The sequence below is a fragment of the Phaseolus vulgaris genome, chromosome 2 (genome assembly GCF_000499845.2).
Source record: "Phaseolus vulgaris cultivar G19833 chromosome 2, P. vulgaris v2.0, whole genome shotgun sequence".
Classification (NCBI taxonomy): Eukaryota; Viridiplantae; Streptophyta; class Magnoliopsida; order Fabales; family Fabaceae; genus Phaseolus; species Phaseolus vulgaris.
The window spans coordinates 40,338,482-40,352,751 of record NC_023758.2 but is presented as its reverse complement, the minus strand read 5'-3'; the positions used below and the strand labels follow the sequence as shown (position 1 = coordinate 40,352,751).

The 14,270-nt window shown below is 31.4% G+C and overlaps 2 protein-coding genes across 2 annotated transcripts; one reads left to right on the top strand and one right to left on the bottom strand.

Annotated features, from left to right (window-relative positions):
• The first annotated feature begins 628 nt into the window (after positions 1 to 628).
• Positions 629 to 2,082, top strand: LOC137812064 (uncharacterized). Its single transcript, XM_068613953.1, has one exon. It carries the CDS (start codon positions 1,122 to 1,124, stop codon positions 1,935 to 1,937), a length of 816 nt encoding a protein of 271 aa, XP_068470054.1. The 5' UTR covers positions 629 to 1,121; the 3' UTR covers positions 1,938 to 2,082.
• A 10,243-nt stretch (positions 2,083 to 12,325) lies between these two features.
• Positions 12,326 to 13,102, bottom strand: LOC137809771 (putative E3 ubiquitin-protein ligase RING1b). The gene is made up of 3 exons (XM_068610855.1): positions 13,025 to 13,102; positions 12,812 to 12,932; positions 12,326 to 12,624 (listed from the first exon to the last, which is right to left on the bottom strand). The coding sequence occupies exons 1-3, from the start codon at positions 13,078 to 13,080 to the stop codon at positions 12,349 to 12,351; spliced, it is 453 nt and encodes a 150-aa protein (XP_068466956.1). The 5' UTR covers positions 13,081 to 13,102; the 3' UTR covers positions 12,326 to 12,348.
• Positions 13,103 to 14,270: the final 1,168 nt, after the last annotated feature.

The following is a 14,270-nucleotide window of genomic DNA, read 5'->3' as shown; positions in this document are numbered from 1 at the left end:
TTGAGTTGGCCCACCTGTAATCGAGTTGAGTAGAGTTGGTCCTTCATAGGTCCTAGTTGAGTTGACCCATATCAAATCAAGTGAGTTGATAACATCGGGTCGAGTTGAGTCGAGCCACTCCAAATTGAGTTGACTTAGACCAAGTTCATATCAGACCATACTAATTTAGGCTAAGACAAGATCGACCAAGGTCAAATCCATGTTCGACAATATTGGATTAGACCAAACTTAAGTTGTGTTGGGTCGACCTAGTCAAATAAGTTAAATTTGACATTAATCTTTTAATTAATTTGCAAATAGTATAAATTTAATTTGCAAATAATATAAATTAGTTAAAGAGTAATTTATAAATGATGTAAAATATTTAAGAATCAATTTATAAGTTATAATATTTTAACAACTCGTGAAAAGTAATTAAAAATTGAAGTCTTATATGCAAGAAGACCACTTTGATCTGACCAAGTTTGAGAATTGTTCAACCTACTGATTTGGTGGAACAATAAAAAGAAACTTATATTAAGAGTGAGTTTGGATTCTGCATGTAACATGGGTGAAATTGACAGTGCTAGATCAAATAGACACGCCCCTCCAGAAAACATGTTTGACAAAATTATGATTTGCTGGTTTACAAGAATTTCCAAGGTACTAACTATTACTACTCACTATACCTAATATACCGACTTAGCATACCAAAGACTTAAAAGATGCTCAAATATTTTTCATGCATTCCACCGCGACTTCAATAAATGATCTTCATTTCTCTCAACTAATTTAAAGTGAAAATGCTAACTTGAAGGTCATTAGGTTTGCTTTTACTTACACTTCCATAAACATTCAAACAACTTTGCAGAAGGAAATGAAATACTCGTGAAACCCTTCCTCACCCATCACGTGACAGCTATTAAGTCTCATCTAATTTCACTTGACTAAAATGCTCCATTCAGTGCCATACCACACCGCTCCCATTCACTCCATTCACGTTTCCATGCGTTTGTGTTGCACTCTCCGCTCTATACTAAAGAAATCTCAAAACCCCATTCTGAGAATCATGCAGATCCACATGCACAGGCACCTCTCTTCCTTTTCTTCTCATCGGCACCAGCCACACACTGTTCAAGGACATGCCCTTCTTTCTCCTCAAGAACACCTTGGGAGCCAAGATGAAGAAAGGCATCAAAACCTTCTGTAACAACAACGGCTCAACCTCCACTCTCAACCAACAAAACAGCCACAGCCACAGCCAAGGTGACTTCACAAGCAAGGTAAGCTCAAGCTCCCCCTTCACAAAGCCAAACTCACCAACCCTGGAGGATCTAATACTACAACTAGAGTTGGAGGAAGAAATGTCTAGAAAAGCCAAGCTTAATGAGTACAGTGGAATGAGGGGTAGGATGTCATGTGTGAACAACTCTGACATATTGAGATCTGCAAGAAATGCCTTGAATCAGTATCCGCGGTTTTCACTTGATGGAAGGGATGCCATGTACCGGTCTTCTTTTGGGAACATGGAGGGAAGAAGATCGGTTAGTAGTGAGACAAGTTTCGGAGGAGAAATTGATTTAGATCATAAGGGTATGTGCTGTTTACCCCCAACACTGGCTGGGGAAAGTGTAGTGTGGCGTAAACCAGGGGTTGTGGCAAAACTAATGGGTTTGGAAGCCATTCCAGTGCCAGTGGGGAGCAAAATTTATGACAATAAAGAGAAGTTAAATGAAGTTGTTAAGAGGCATAATCTAAGGAGGAGATTTGAGAGGCATGACTTGGAGAGGAAACTGCTAGCAATGGAGATGCAGCAGCAGGGATATCATAACATTAAAAGACACACCAACTCCAAGAATGGTTGTTGCTCTAAAAATGGGTATTGTATTATGAAACCGGTTGCTCTAGAGGCTCTAGCTGGGGGTCCTGGCACTTGGCAGCCACGGAGATATGTTTAGGCCTAGAATTATGTCATATAGCTTACTCTAAAACAAACTTTATAATCTTCTAAGCTTTTTATTTATTCTATTTGTTCAAGTTATGCAAATGCAAGTAAAGCCTCACAAGGCTAATAATGCACAAGTTTGTTTAGAGTTTTATTGATTTACGCCTTCAAAGTTCAATCTTTCTTTTGATGCTGCATACATACACAATAACATTTCTTTGTCTTTCTGACTATTTGGACAGTAAAATGTAAATTTAGTTGTGAGTGACATTGGTATTTAACGTTTGTTAACTCATGAATGGAATTGTATCGATCTAAGGAACATAGTGCAGAAAGAAAATATGTCTGGTGTAGCATTGCATGCGCATTACACTACTAGTGACAGATTAGAACAGTAGTACAACTATACACAAGTTTCATTTGTGAACTTGTGCACTATTTGTTAAGATTCAACATACTATGTTAAAGTTTTCATAACACTTTAATAGAAAATTGAAAAAAACGACGAGTTAGAAAAAAAATCTAGTTGGTCATTAAATTATTGGGACCACATCAGTATTAGAATGATATCGACCATTTCTACTTTGATATATGATAGTACTGAGGAAATCACATAAATCCTCTATTAAAGGCTCAATAAGGCTTCACCAAAAAAAGCTTCATAAGAAACATAATGATGTTGGATTACTTTCATCATTAACATCAAGCTGATACCAAGTTGACCAAATTATGTGCTTGTTTTGTTTGGTTTAGACTTCAGAGCCAGAGTTAATTTTTAAAAGGTGAGACAATTTATTTTGGAGTTATTATAAAAAAATTGATATTGTAAAACACACGAATTAGTCTGTTTATGTCAACGTATTGGTTTTGTTTGGTACTGATATAACTTTGATCTTACCATGCGATGAGTGGGTATTTGAATTTTGCAGGTGCACGTAGACGATTAATATGATTGCTGATATATAAGGATACGTTATCCAACTTGGCTGTATATTTTGCTGTGGGTGGAAATATAATAAAGTTGAAAGGTGCTGCAATTACTCTTTAGGGGTTTTACCACTTAATGTTGCAGTACTGAATTTGGAAATATCGTTGAAAGAATTGTGCAAGGGCAGCAAAAAGAGGGATCAATCACTTTTTCCGCTAAAACCATTAGATACGTCTTGGAATCTTTTTTGGACAATTAGCAGTTTGAGATAAATGCAATAAATGACATTCCTTCGTCCCTGCTTCCTCCTGGACTCCATAACTTTTTTTTTATCATCTTATACTAAATTTAAAAATACCTTTTTATTATTTTTTTATCACTTCCATATATAATTTGAAAGATTTTATGGATCTGGAAATGTTTTTTACATTTATAAAATCTGGAAGTCTTTTATGACTTGCGAGAAGTCTATAGATTATATAATTATGATATATTTCGGATTACATATAATTTAGAAACTAATCTCATTTGAAAAAAAACTTCTTGATTATTTTATCCAAAAACTAATTTTTTTTTTTAAATTACATAATCCAGAAGTTAATATCATATTTAGAAAAACTTTCAGATTAATCTAGAAGCTAATCATGCATCTGAAAAAAAGAGTTTCCGAATTACATATTCCGGAAGCTAATCTCATATCTAGAAAAAAAACTTTTAGATTATGTAATCTAAAAGCTAATCACATAAAACTTTCAGATTATATAATTTATAACTAATTATGAATTTAGAAAAAGGCTTCTGGAGTATAATTCAGAAAGAATATTTTTAGAATAAAAAAAATTATAAATGTGGCACAAGAAGTATGAAGGTATAGAAAGAAGCCCAGCTAGTGATGTTTCTAAGCCCAACAATTAAGTAAATGTGTAGTATTTTCTGAAATATAGAATCTTGACCGTTAAACCATATCTGATTTCTGATTTTGTGTAAAGGGTTCATTTATTATTTATTTTTGTTGAAAAAAATTATTTAATGGATTGCTAATATGCTAAAAAATATAATGATAAAATTCATGAAAAAAATTAATGAAAGATATGAAATAGTAATAGGTAAGAAGTAAAGTGTGAAATTGACTATTTTTATTCATATATTTTAGACACGTATTAATAATTGCTTTTTAGGTAAATTATGATTTTCATTCTTCAAAATTTCTAAAGTATACTATTAGTCATTCTATTATTTATTTCCCCCCTCAAATTTAAAAAATAACATAACATTTGGTTCTCCCAACACTATCTAAAACCACTTTTTATCCCTTTATTAACTGTGATTTAAACTACTTGGGGGATCAAAATGGTGTATTTTAAAATGGGAGGAAGCGGGCATTCTAACAATTTAAACTACATTATTCAATTTGCATTTTACTTAGAAAGTTGATGAATTATGATAAACTGCACGAGTATTGATGAGAAAACGAAATACCTTTTGATAGAGAAAAGATAATAATGCTACATTCAATAAAAATAAAATTTATGAGTAATTTATTTTAATAAGATAAAAAATTTCATAAAATTATCACAAAGATAAAACCTAATTCTCTTTAAAGATTGATGTATGTCTCATTGCATTACAAGTTATGTGCAACAACTATATAATAAGACTCATTAAATTTCAATTAATTCTTATTAAGTAATCTTTTAATGTTTATTAGCAACTAATTCTCACATAGGTGCTGCCTTTAATACTATATATGTAATTATTTTTGTGTGATTCTTCATCTTTCTATATGAAATTCAACCTCTTAATTAAATAATTTAATAAAAATTCAAAAATTCAAAATTATATTTGCTCCTATAGATTATATAAGTATTAAACTTAACTTGATTCTTAGTTGCTGGCATTTCATCAATACCTTCGTTGCATTCATGGTTGATGTAAACCAATTGATAACATTAATTAGTTTTATGTTGATAGTTTGGAACACGCAATTTTTAAAAATTAAAAATATAATTTTAGTTTTGAAGAATTTTTTAAGGTTACACACATAAAATTCATTTCATTAACTAATTTTTTGATACTATATAGTTCTTTAAATATAATCTATTGGTTATTCTTACATCCTTTATCATGTATAAAAGTAAGCTTGTAGGTATAATTTTGAAACTATTTTATATAAATAAAATTTGAAAAGAGTACTTTACATCAATTATATTTTAAAAAATAAAAAAATTAAATAGTATTCATACATTTATTTGAAAAATAATATTTTATAAATATGGAGTTATTTTTTAAAATGTAATTAACAACCTATAGGAAGAAACAAAACATAACGACTTGAATCTCTTGTTTCATATATTTATTACGATCAATTGACGATTTTGATATAATATAGTAACTTTTAGTTTGATGGTCCTTTTCTTAGCATATAGATGTTGTTTTCTTTTCTGTATATTTAACAATAGAGACGTGTCTTGGTTCTCATTGGACCGCTTAGTCTATTTTCAACCTTTGTGAAAATTTGCACATTACTTTAATGCAGAAAGAAATAAGCATTCAAACCTTACGAAAGATCACATGTAGTTTGACATCACGTAGCTCTTCATGGAAATCAAAGCTTGCAGCAACAAAATTGTTCTAACATCTTTTACTAGTCACTTCATTGCAGGCCCTGAATCTGACCAACAACCTAATGTTGGTCACCTTTGATGAAAAGGAAAGAGTTTAAGTAAAACTGGAACATCAAATTATCGACCAACACACCATTCTCGAAGGATTATAGTTTGGGATGCATCATGCAACCATTTAAGGGACATATCACAGCAAACACAAAACTATTAGATATAGTTCATGTCTCACAGACACACACACACACACACATATATATATATATATTTATTACTGTGTACCACTAATCATCCTCCTGTTAAATTTAAGCTTAACAATTCATCTACAATTATAAAATTTAAGATTATTTTATCTCATAAAAACATTCTCCCACCTATATATGCGTTTCTGAAGTTGATATGAATATGGTGACAACGTAAATCAATGGGCACACGTCAAGGAAGCAAATCTCAATCTCGTGGTGGAGATGATAGCATTTCTACTGACTCACTTTCTTTTGCTGGTCTCGTTTCTGTTCAAGACCAGCACCCAAACCCTCTTACTCCTAACCACGTTACTCACTACTACCACCAGGTAAGCAAACAAGACTTAGATTTTGAATTTTCCAGCATAAAAGACTTAAGTTCTAGTGCCAATCCCTTCAAAATCACACCTGCTGATTTGCTGATTTCCGATGGAAAAATTAGACCATTTCAAGCAAATCGACCTGTCTTCTCAGATCCCCCCATTTCCTTAAGATCATTACTAGCAATTGATCATGCCAATGCCAAGATCTCAAGTGGGCAAACAAGGAAATATGATGACCAACGTGTGAAAGCAAGAAACCACAAAAGCAAGGAAAGGACAAGAGCGTGGTTTGGCCACAAAGTTTTTAGGTCTTTTCTATCTCCATGCAGGAAATGCCAAGCCAGTCAGCCAGGTGCCATTAAAGGACAGAGTGTTCCATCAGAAAAGCTGATCAGAAGATACTGACACGAAGGCTATTATCTCTATTTTATTCTTCCCTGCAAAACCTGAAAATTAATGTCGTGGGGAGTTTTGTATTTCAAAATAGTAAAGATCCAGACATTGATGTTATTCTAGGGATGCTAATGTTTTCTCGGTTTTTACATGAATTCAATTTTTAAGTACTTGAATGTAAAGTACTTTTACATTGAGACACAATCATAGATGGCTGACTGTTTATGTTGTGTTTGATTTGGAGTTGAATCACAACCAACATTTTTGTGTGTGAGATACAAGTTCAATTATAATTGGATTTGGCTTGTATCATCGTATTTATATCTTTAATGTGCCTCAAGATCAAACACACCAAAATTATTCAAATCTTATGCATTAAAAAACCAGATTGAAAAGAGAATCTATGCAATAACCACTACACCATTTTCTATCTATGGTAACATTTTTCTAGTAACATTTATTTAAAATGTTACCGTATATTAATTTTAATTATTATAATAACACTTTTTTACATAAATGTTACTATAAATAAAATAAATATAAATTTTAATTATTTAGTAACAATTTTGATATAAATGTCACTATACACTAAACAAACAGTAACATTTTATAAATAAATATTATAATTTGTAAATTTAAACTACTATTTTCTCTTAAAATTTTTAATTTAGTAAAGTTTTTAAATATTACACTTAATTAAATTTATACAAAATATACTTTCAATTTTTCACTTTCCTCTTTGTCACTCTCGCAGTCTCGTTCGTCACTCTCGCCGTTCCTCTTCACTCTTGCCGTTCCTCTTCGTCACTCTCTCAGTCTCGCCGTTCCTCTTCGTCACTCTCCCAGTCTCGCCGTTCCTCTTCGTCACTCTCTCAGTCTCGCCGTTCCTCTTCGTCACTCTCTCAGTCTCGCCGTTCCTCTTCCTCAGGTTTCACTATGTTCTCCGTGCTTCATCTATGTCCTTCTCGTTCTTTCGGAGGTAAAGATTTTCTCGATTGTTCAAACGCTTCAATTTGTTATTGGTTTCATTACAGTTTTTATTTCTCATATTTCAACCTTGGATTAGTGTTTCTTTAGTAGGTGATTATTGCGGTTTCATTTTCAATGATTAATTTGTGTTTGATTTTAGTATTAAAACGCTAATAATTAGTGATTCTCTCATTGATTTGGTACAAGACGTGTTGATTCTGATTTGGCAGTGTTATGATAATATTAATTATTTTTATTTGATAGATCTTTTCTTCTAGTGGTAATTGGAGATTTTGTTGATTTGCTTTTTATTTATTTCTCGATGTAGTTAACTCTGCTCCATTTCCAGCTCGTGCTCAAGTGATAATTGTGGATTTCTATTTAGGACTACAACTGAAGGTATGTCTCGGAACATCACTGTTCCAGTTGCTATGTATAACCTCTTTTTCCATGTTTTCCCTGCCTTTTCAATGATTTTCACTATTAGGATGTCTTTGTGGGAAAACTAGAAATAATGTTGTTAATGAAAGGGAATATGTAACATGTTGGATTTAAGGATTGCATAGCAAATAAGAGAGTTATGCATGTGAAATAATGAGCCTAGCTAGCTGGTATACATCAGGACTCAATTAATTTCTCGTTGCAGTGCCTATAATCAGTGTTGTGTTTAGCAAATTAAAGTCTACCCTAGATAGCTAGTACCGAAACCAGTGGCATGTCCAGTACTTATAGAAATAGTTTCTGAAACATTGGCAAAAACCACTCCATGGAATTCTAAGTAACATGCTTATTTAGATTCGGTGGATGGTGTAATCAAGAGAGGGGAACCTTTATATTGCTGTGTGTACAATTTTGATAACATGGAACTGAATTTTAACTTTGTCAGAGAGCTCAACCAAACCACTATATTGGATACATATAATTCAGAATAGAAGCCACAAGACAAAAGATATAAAGAAGAGTGTAGGACCCTGCCACCCAAAATCTCCCTGGAGCTCATGGGTCCTAACCTTGTGCCTTTTGCCAGACTATAATGACCAACTAATCAATTTTCAAAAGATTCCAATGTTTTTCCTCACATATCATCAACAACCCTTCCTTTTATTAATCTTATCCTTAGAAGTCACTCACACTAATCAACCCACTAAACTAATGCATATTAGCTACCTAATACGTATAAATAACAACGCTCCAACCATATTCAAATTCTTTATTTTTCCTTTCCTTAACCACCTTTCTATATCTCTACGTATTACCAGAGGAAAACCTGCAATTATTATTATTATCCAACAAAACAAATTGAAAGCCACAGTTACAAGACATGGCCTATTAACATATCTAATGTAAAACGCCTTTCATGAATCTCAAAACTTTACTTAATTCTCAAAAATAGATTGAATGTTTAATTGGATTGAGTAAAACAGAGGCTAATTTTTATCTTCCTTATCCTCTACCGAGGCTACCATTTTGCCTACCTTCAATGCTTCATTGTTATTTCACATCATGTTGATTGTATCTTGTATTCTAGTTTTGATCTTTTTTTATTCTTAGAATTTAAATTGTTGAATAGTTACTCTCCTTTAATTTCTCAAGTTCATAGATAATTTTGTTATTAATAGATAATTTTTCATTTTTTATCAGGTATTTCATTTTTAGCTTCAAGACAAATGAAGTAAGCCTAAGTCTAAGTCTAAGTCTAAAAAGTAGGTTCATAAAAAGGCTTTTAAAGCATGGAAGTGTATTACAAATGAAGTAAGTCTAAGTCTTTTTGTTTTATTTTAAGTAATTTAATATTGATTGACTTAATTATGATATTTGAATCAGGAAAAAGAAATTTATTTCAATAGAGCAGCCAGACTAAGAGGAAAACTACATTTCAGTATAGTAGAAGAAAGGTTATTAGTGTAATTTATTATAAGATCATAGTTGTATATGTTTATTTTGTTTCATTATTGTTTTGTTAATGAACTCCATCTAACACAAGTATTGAAATCAGTGGTGTTCAAAAGAAACAGATTGGAAAAAGAGAACGAAAACCAAAGCTTCATTTTGATGGGACGAATTAAAGTTCATGATTAGGTAATCAGATTTTTTTTATATTCTTTATTATAGTTGATGATGGTTCCATCTATTTGTTCTCATAGTTTCTTCTTTCAATTTGATTTCTTCTTTACAATTGCTTTATTGGAATCAAACACCTCGAACAAATAGTTTTAGCATTTGATTGAGTGTGACATCATTGTATTTCATATGATTTTGAAAATATGAATAAACATGTGGCCACCTATAGCCTCCTGGAGTCACATTGCCCTTCCATGTGGAGGAAGTTACTGCAACCACTGTTTGCTTGCCTCATAAATGTAACATTAAGTTATAAACAGGTTGAAAAAATCCCCATTCATTTAATAGTCAGTTCAAGCATTTATTTTTCTTTTTCTAAACCCAATTGCTGATATTGTTGCAATAAGTTTTGCTCCACTGCTATCTTCTTTCATTCACCTACACACCCTAAAATGGATGACAAAACTTCCTTTTTTCTTGTTAGAACCTTTTTGTGGTGCCATGCCTGCCTACTCACTCCTATTCACAAAATTTTCTTTAATTCAAGATTTGGTTATGATCATCATTCACACCATAGTTAAATAAGTAGAGAAAAAACAAAGATACATTCACTAAATTGTATACCAAATGTGTGCATTAAAGGATCGCAGAAATTATTAAAATGAAATTGGGATTCTGATTTGAAAATAACAGGAAAAAAATAATGTACAAGTTTTGGTCATAAGTTGAATGTAGTAGTTAATATTTGGTACTATAATGTTTCTTATATTTTTGTAAGAAGGGTACATCTCTCACTTCTGTGTTGTGCAACTATTTGATTGATCACAGAGCACTATTTGATTGATTCCTGCCATGTCTTTAATACTGTGTGCATTTCTCAATCTATGACCAGTAAAGGCCAATGAGGCATTCTTTGTTGCTCTTTTTTCTTAGTTTTTTAGTTAGTATGACATTAAGAAAGACAATGTACTTGTCAAGAATAGGAAGTGAGGATTCTCCTAATGCTTAAAACAAGCAACACAGTAAAAACAAATTACCCCTTTATTCTGTAAAAAAAACTACCGTCCACCTATACTCCCCCTATTAGTTGTTCTGACTATCAACACTTCATTTGTCTTTCTTAGGATTTGAGATGAGATAAATTGTTGACTAGTCGCAAGCTATATTTGAAGTGTGTAATTTTAGAATTTTTGTCATTGTTTCTTTCTTGAATATCTAAATAACTTATAGTAAATGTCTGCACATGTATGTTATGAGTTTAGTTGGTTCAGAACTATTCTTGGTATTTATCCTGTATTGCATTGAATTCAGTTGATATTTTAATTTACCTCTGTTTTTCTTTCAGATTGGATATCTGCTGACTAATGTCACAAATTCAGTGTCACCAAATTTGATCCCATTGGTGAATGACTGTCATTATCATTCCCATAAACTGATTATGTGATTGTGAAACTCTAATCATAGTACATACTAGAAATTTTATGTGTGCTAGATGGTAAACACAAGTGACAATGTATTCACAAGATATTTCTAAATTCATTTTCAACTATTGAAATTATTGACGTTTGTGTTGATAGATTTTTATTACTAGCTTGTTTATAAAATAAAAACATGTAAACATAATTGACATCTTACAATCTAAATCTAAATTTAAATAATTTGTATAATTTTCTAATAAAAAAATTTACTAAAGATTTTTGGTAACATTTTTATAATGTTACTTTTTTGTTAAAAAAATTTTACTAAAAAAATTTAGTAACATTTTTTAAATGTCACTTCTTTATTAAAAAAAGTTACTAAAGATTTTTAGTAATATTTTATAATGTTACTTTTTTAAAAAAAAATATAACTAAAAAGATTTAGTAACATTTTTAAAATGTTACTTATTTATTAAAAAAAGTTACTAAAAACTTTTAGTAATATTTTTATAATGTTACTTATTTATTAAAAAAAGTTATTTTAGTAATATTTTTATAATGTTACTGTTGTATTAAAAAACATTACTAAAAAGATTTAGTAACATTTTTAAAATGTCACCTTTTTAACAAAAAAGGTTAAAAAAAACTTGTAGTAACATTTTTATAGTGTTACTTTTTATTAAATAAATATTACTAAAAAGATTTAGTAATATTTTTAAAATGTTACCTTTTTATTAAATAAATGTTACTAAAAATATTTAGTGACATATTTGTAAATGTATTTGATAAAATGTTAGTAAATCTTATTAGTAACATTTTCTTTGATTTAGTAACTTTTTTTGATGTTACTAATTATTATATACGTGTAACAAAAACTCATGATACTTAGCATCAATAGACTAAAACAGCAAAGAAAATATTGGAACATGTCGAATGCTTCGCTCGGATTATAGTACCACGAGGCCGCCAGAGGCGCCACCGTACCCCGTCGCGATGTTGTGTGAATCGCTTCCCGTGAGAGGCACTGCTGCGAGGACCGCCGCAAGGACTGCTGAGAGAGACGATTTGCAACATCACAAGAGTCGTCAACTCACACACACGAGTTTCGATTTACAATGTCGATCTCACGCGATCCGCCGGAATCACACTTTCAAAGTTATCAGAAATCGGAGATCTTGAAGAAGATCGTAGAGTCGAACTATCTTACTACTTTGATCGCGATTTTGACTACTAGGAATAACTAAAATTTTGAGTGGAAGTACCAAAACATTTTTAATTATTATTAAGAGAAACTAATTTTGGTAAATCTCAATTTCATGGACTAACAATTACTCATACTCAATGTTCAATGCATTCATAAATGTGAAGACAGTTCAGACTCTTGGATGAAAATTAAACGGTTTAAATCCCATGACTATTTTTTCCCGGGAAAGTGTACCCAGATGAACTATTATTCTCTATTGACATCAGGAATTAATATTTTCATCACCAGTTCCATCTGCATGGAGAGTCGCAGATTCCTGCAGAACTTTTGTTTCTCCACCTTCGTTTGGTTCAGCTTTTGTCTTCTCAGCATCAGATAACAACTCCTTTCCTGTATCATTATCATTCATAACCTCGTTATCATTGGATATCTGATGTTCACATGCATTTCTGATTATTCTGCGGCTCCTTGCAAAAGTTACAGCTATTGCCCTCGCCTTTTGTTTCCTCTCAAATTCTTCTGTTAGACGTCGAAGAGACTGGGAAATGGAAAATGTTAATTATAGTATGTAGAAATATTTTGTATTGACAACTAAATAAGTCGAGAGACAGATTTTAAAGAGAGCACTCAAGAAACATATTAAATTAGTGAGGCAGAAACATGAAGATGAATTAGTAATTGACATGAATGCATTTCAGAATCCAAGATTTAAAATGTTAGGTTACCTCCTCCTCGTACTTGTCAATATCTGGATGGATAATAGAAATGAGATGATCATAAATAAGGTCATCCCCTAGTGTGCATCCGCCTGGAATATGTTCACAACAAACTGGGCATTCGTTCTTACTGCAGTCAAACCAATCCAAATACTATCACAGGACTGTCCCAACAAAATTCTGAGAGATAATAACCTATTCGTTGGAAGCTTGAGGACTAACCAAAGGCGTATGGATTTCTCAATGCACTCTCCGCAAAAGCGATGCAAGCATTCCATAACAGCTTTGGTGTTTCGAATTACGCCTTCACATGTAATCAAATCAACAATTTTTAACTATATGATTTCGTAATTAGGGGAATCAAATCAAACATTCTCAGAAAAAGTTCATCCATGAAAACATACAGTATAGCATGTTCAAGAGCAATAAGTTAATAATTAAAAAATAATTAAATAATTTCATACCTAAACAGATAGGACACTGCAGATTTTCGCTTATATCAGGCAAGTTTATTTCCACACATCTGCGAATAAACACCAAGAAAATGATAGTGAAAAACGTAATTATTTAATCTTTTATGGAGATGATCATTCTCAATTCTAAAGTCCTTTACGTCAATGTATTATGCGAGAAATTAAAAGCCCCTTAACAAATATAGTCCATCTATATTTTATTGATTCAATTAATAAAAATGGTCATCCTAGAAATAGGAAAAAAAGAGAGAGAAACAAAATGTTCTGAAAAAAAATTACTTTCAAACGATTTGGCTAATTTCTGATATATACATATATAACTTTGTTCATGTGAAGATAAGAGTAATTGTAAGTAATTTCACCATAAAGTTAAGATATTTTGCCTAGGTATATATCTGAGTTAAGAACATATTACTATGCATGTTTCACATTATATATGAGCTTAGCAAAGAATACCCAAATGTCATTAGATTTTAATTTGAAAAGGTTGGTATACCCAAACAGAACCTAGTGTCAAGTTGATGTAATTTATACAAGAAAGATAAAATTCTTTCCAATGAATAAGTTTCTTTATAAAAAAAAATATTAAATAAAAAATATTATAAGTGTTTTAATCCATATAGAAAGGCAATAAGTAAGTTCATGCTAAACAAAATAACATCCTTGTTAAAAAAAGGATTTTACATAAATTCTGTAAAAGTAAAGCATATTTTCAAATTATACATGTGTTTTTATTTTACTTTGATAGCTTCATGATATTTTTTTTGTCGACAAAAATTTAAATGAATTAAAAGGAGACACTTAAGAGGTGTCTCAACCCTTATACAAATACTTAGTTCAGTGATAAGGTGTACCTAACTCAAAGTAATAACATGACAATTATAGCATCATGATATAATTGCATTCTAGGTAGGGTGAAGAAAAGTTCAGCATTATGTTGGTTCTAGGGGTGGGTGACAAAGTGGGACGGGTCGTGCAGGGCGGTCCGCGACCCG

Bases quoted from the DNA above. Each gene is read 5' to 3' on its own strand.
- LOC137812064 (XM_068613953.1), top strand. From the start codon at position 1,122: ATGCCCTTCTTTCTCCTCAAGAACACCTTGGGAGCCAAGATGAAGAAA.
- LOC137809771 (XM_068610855.1), bottom strand. From the start codon at position 13,080: ATGGAATGCTTGCATCGCTTTTGCGGAGAGTGCATTGAGAAATCCATA. The intron at 12,933-13,024 runs GTTAGTCCTCAA...GTTTGACTGCAG, and splicing joins GAGAAATCCATACGCCTTTG to TAAGAACGAATGCCCAGTTT. The intron at 12,625-12,811 runs GTAACCTAACAT...TCCATTTCCCAG, and splicing joins TTGACAAGTACGAGGAGGAG to TCTCTTCGACGTCTAACAGA.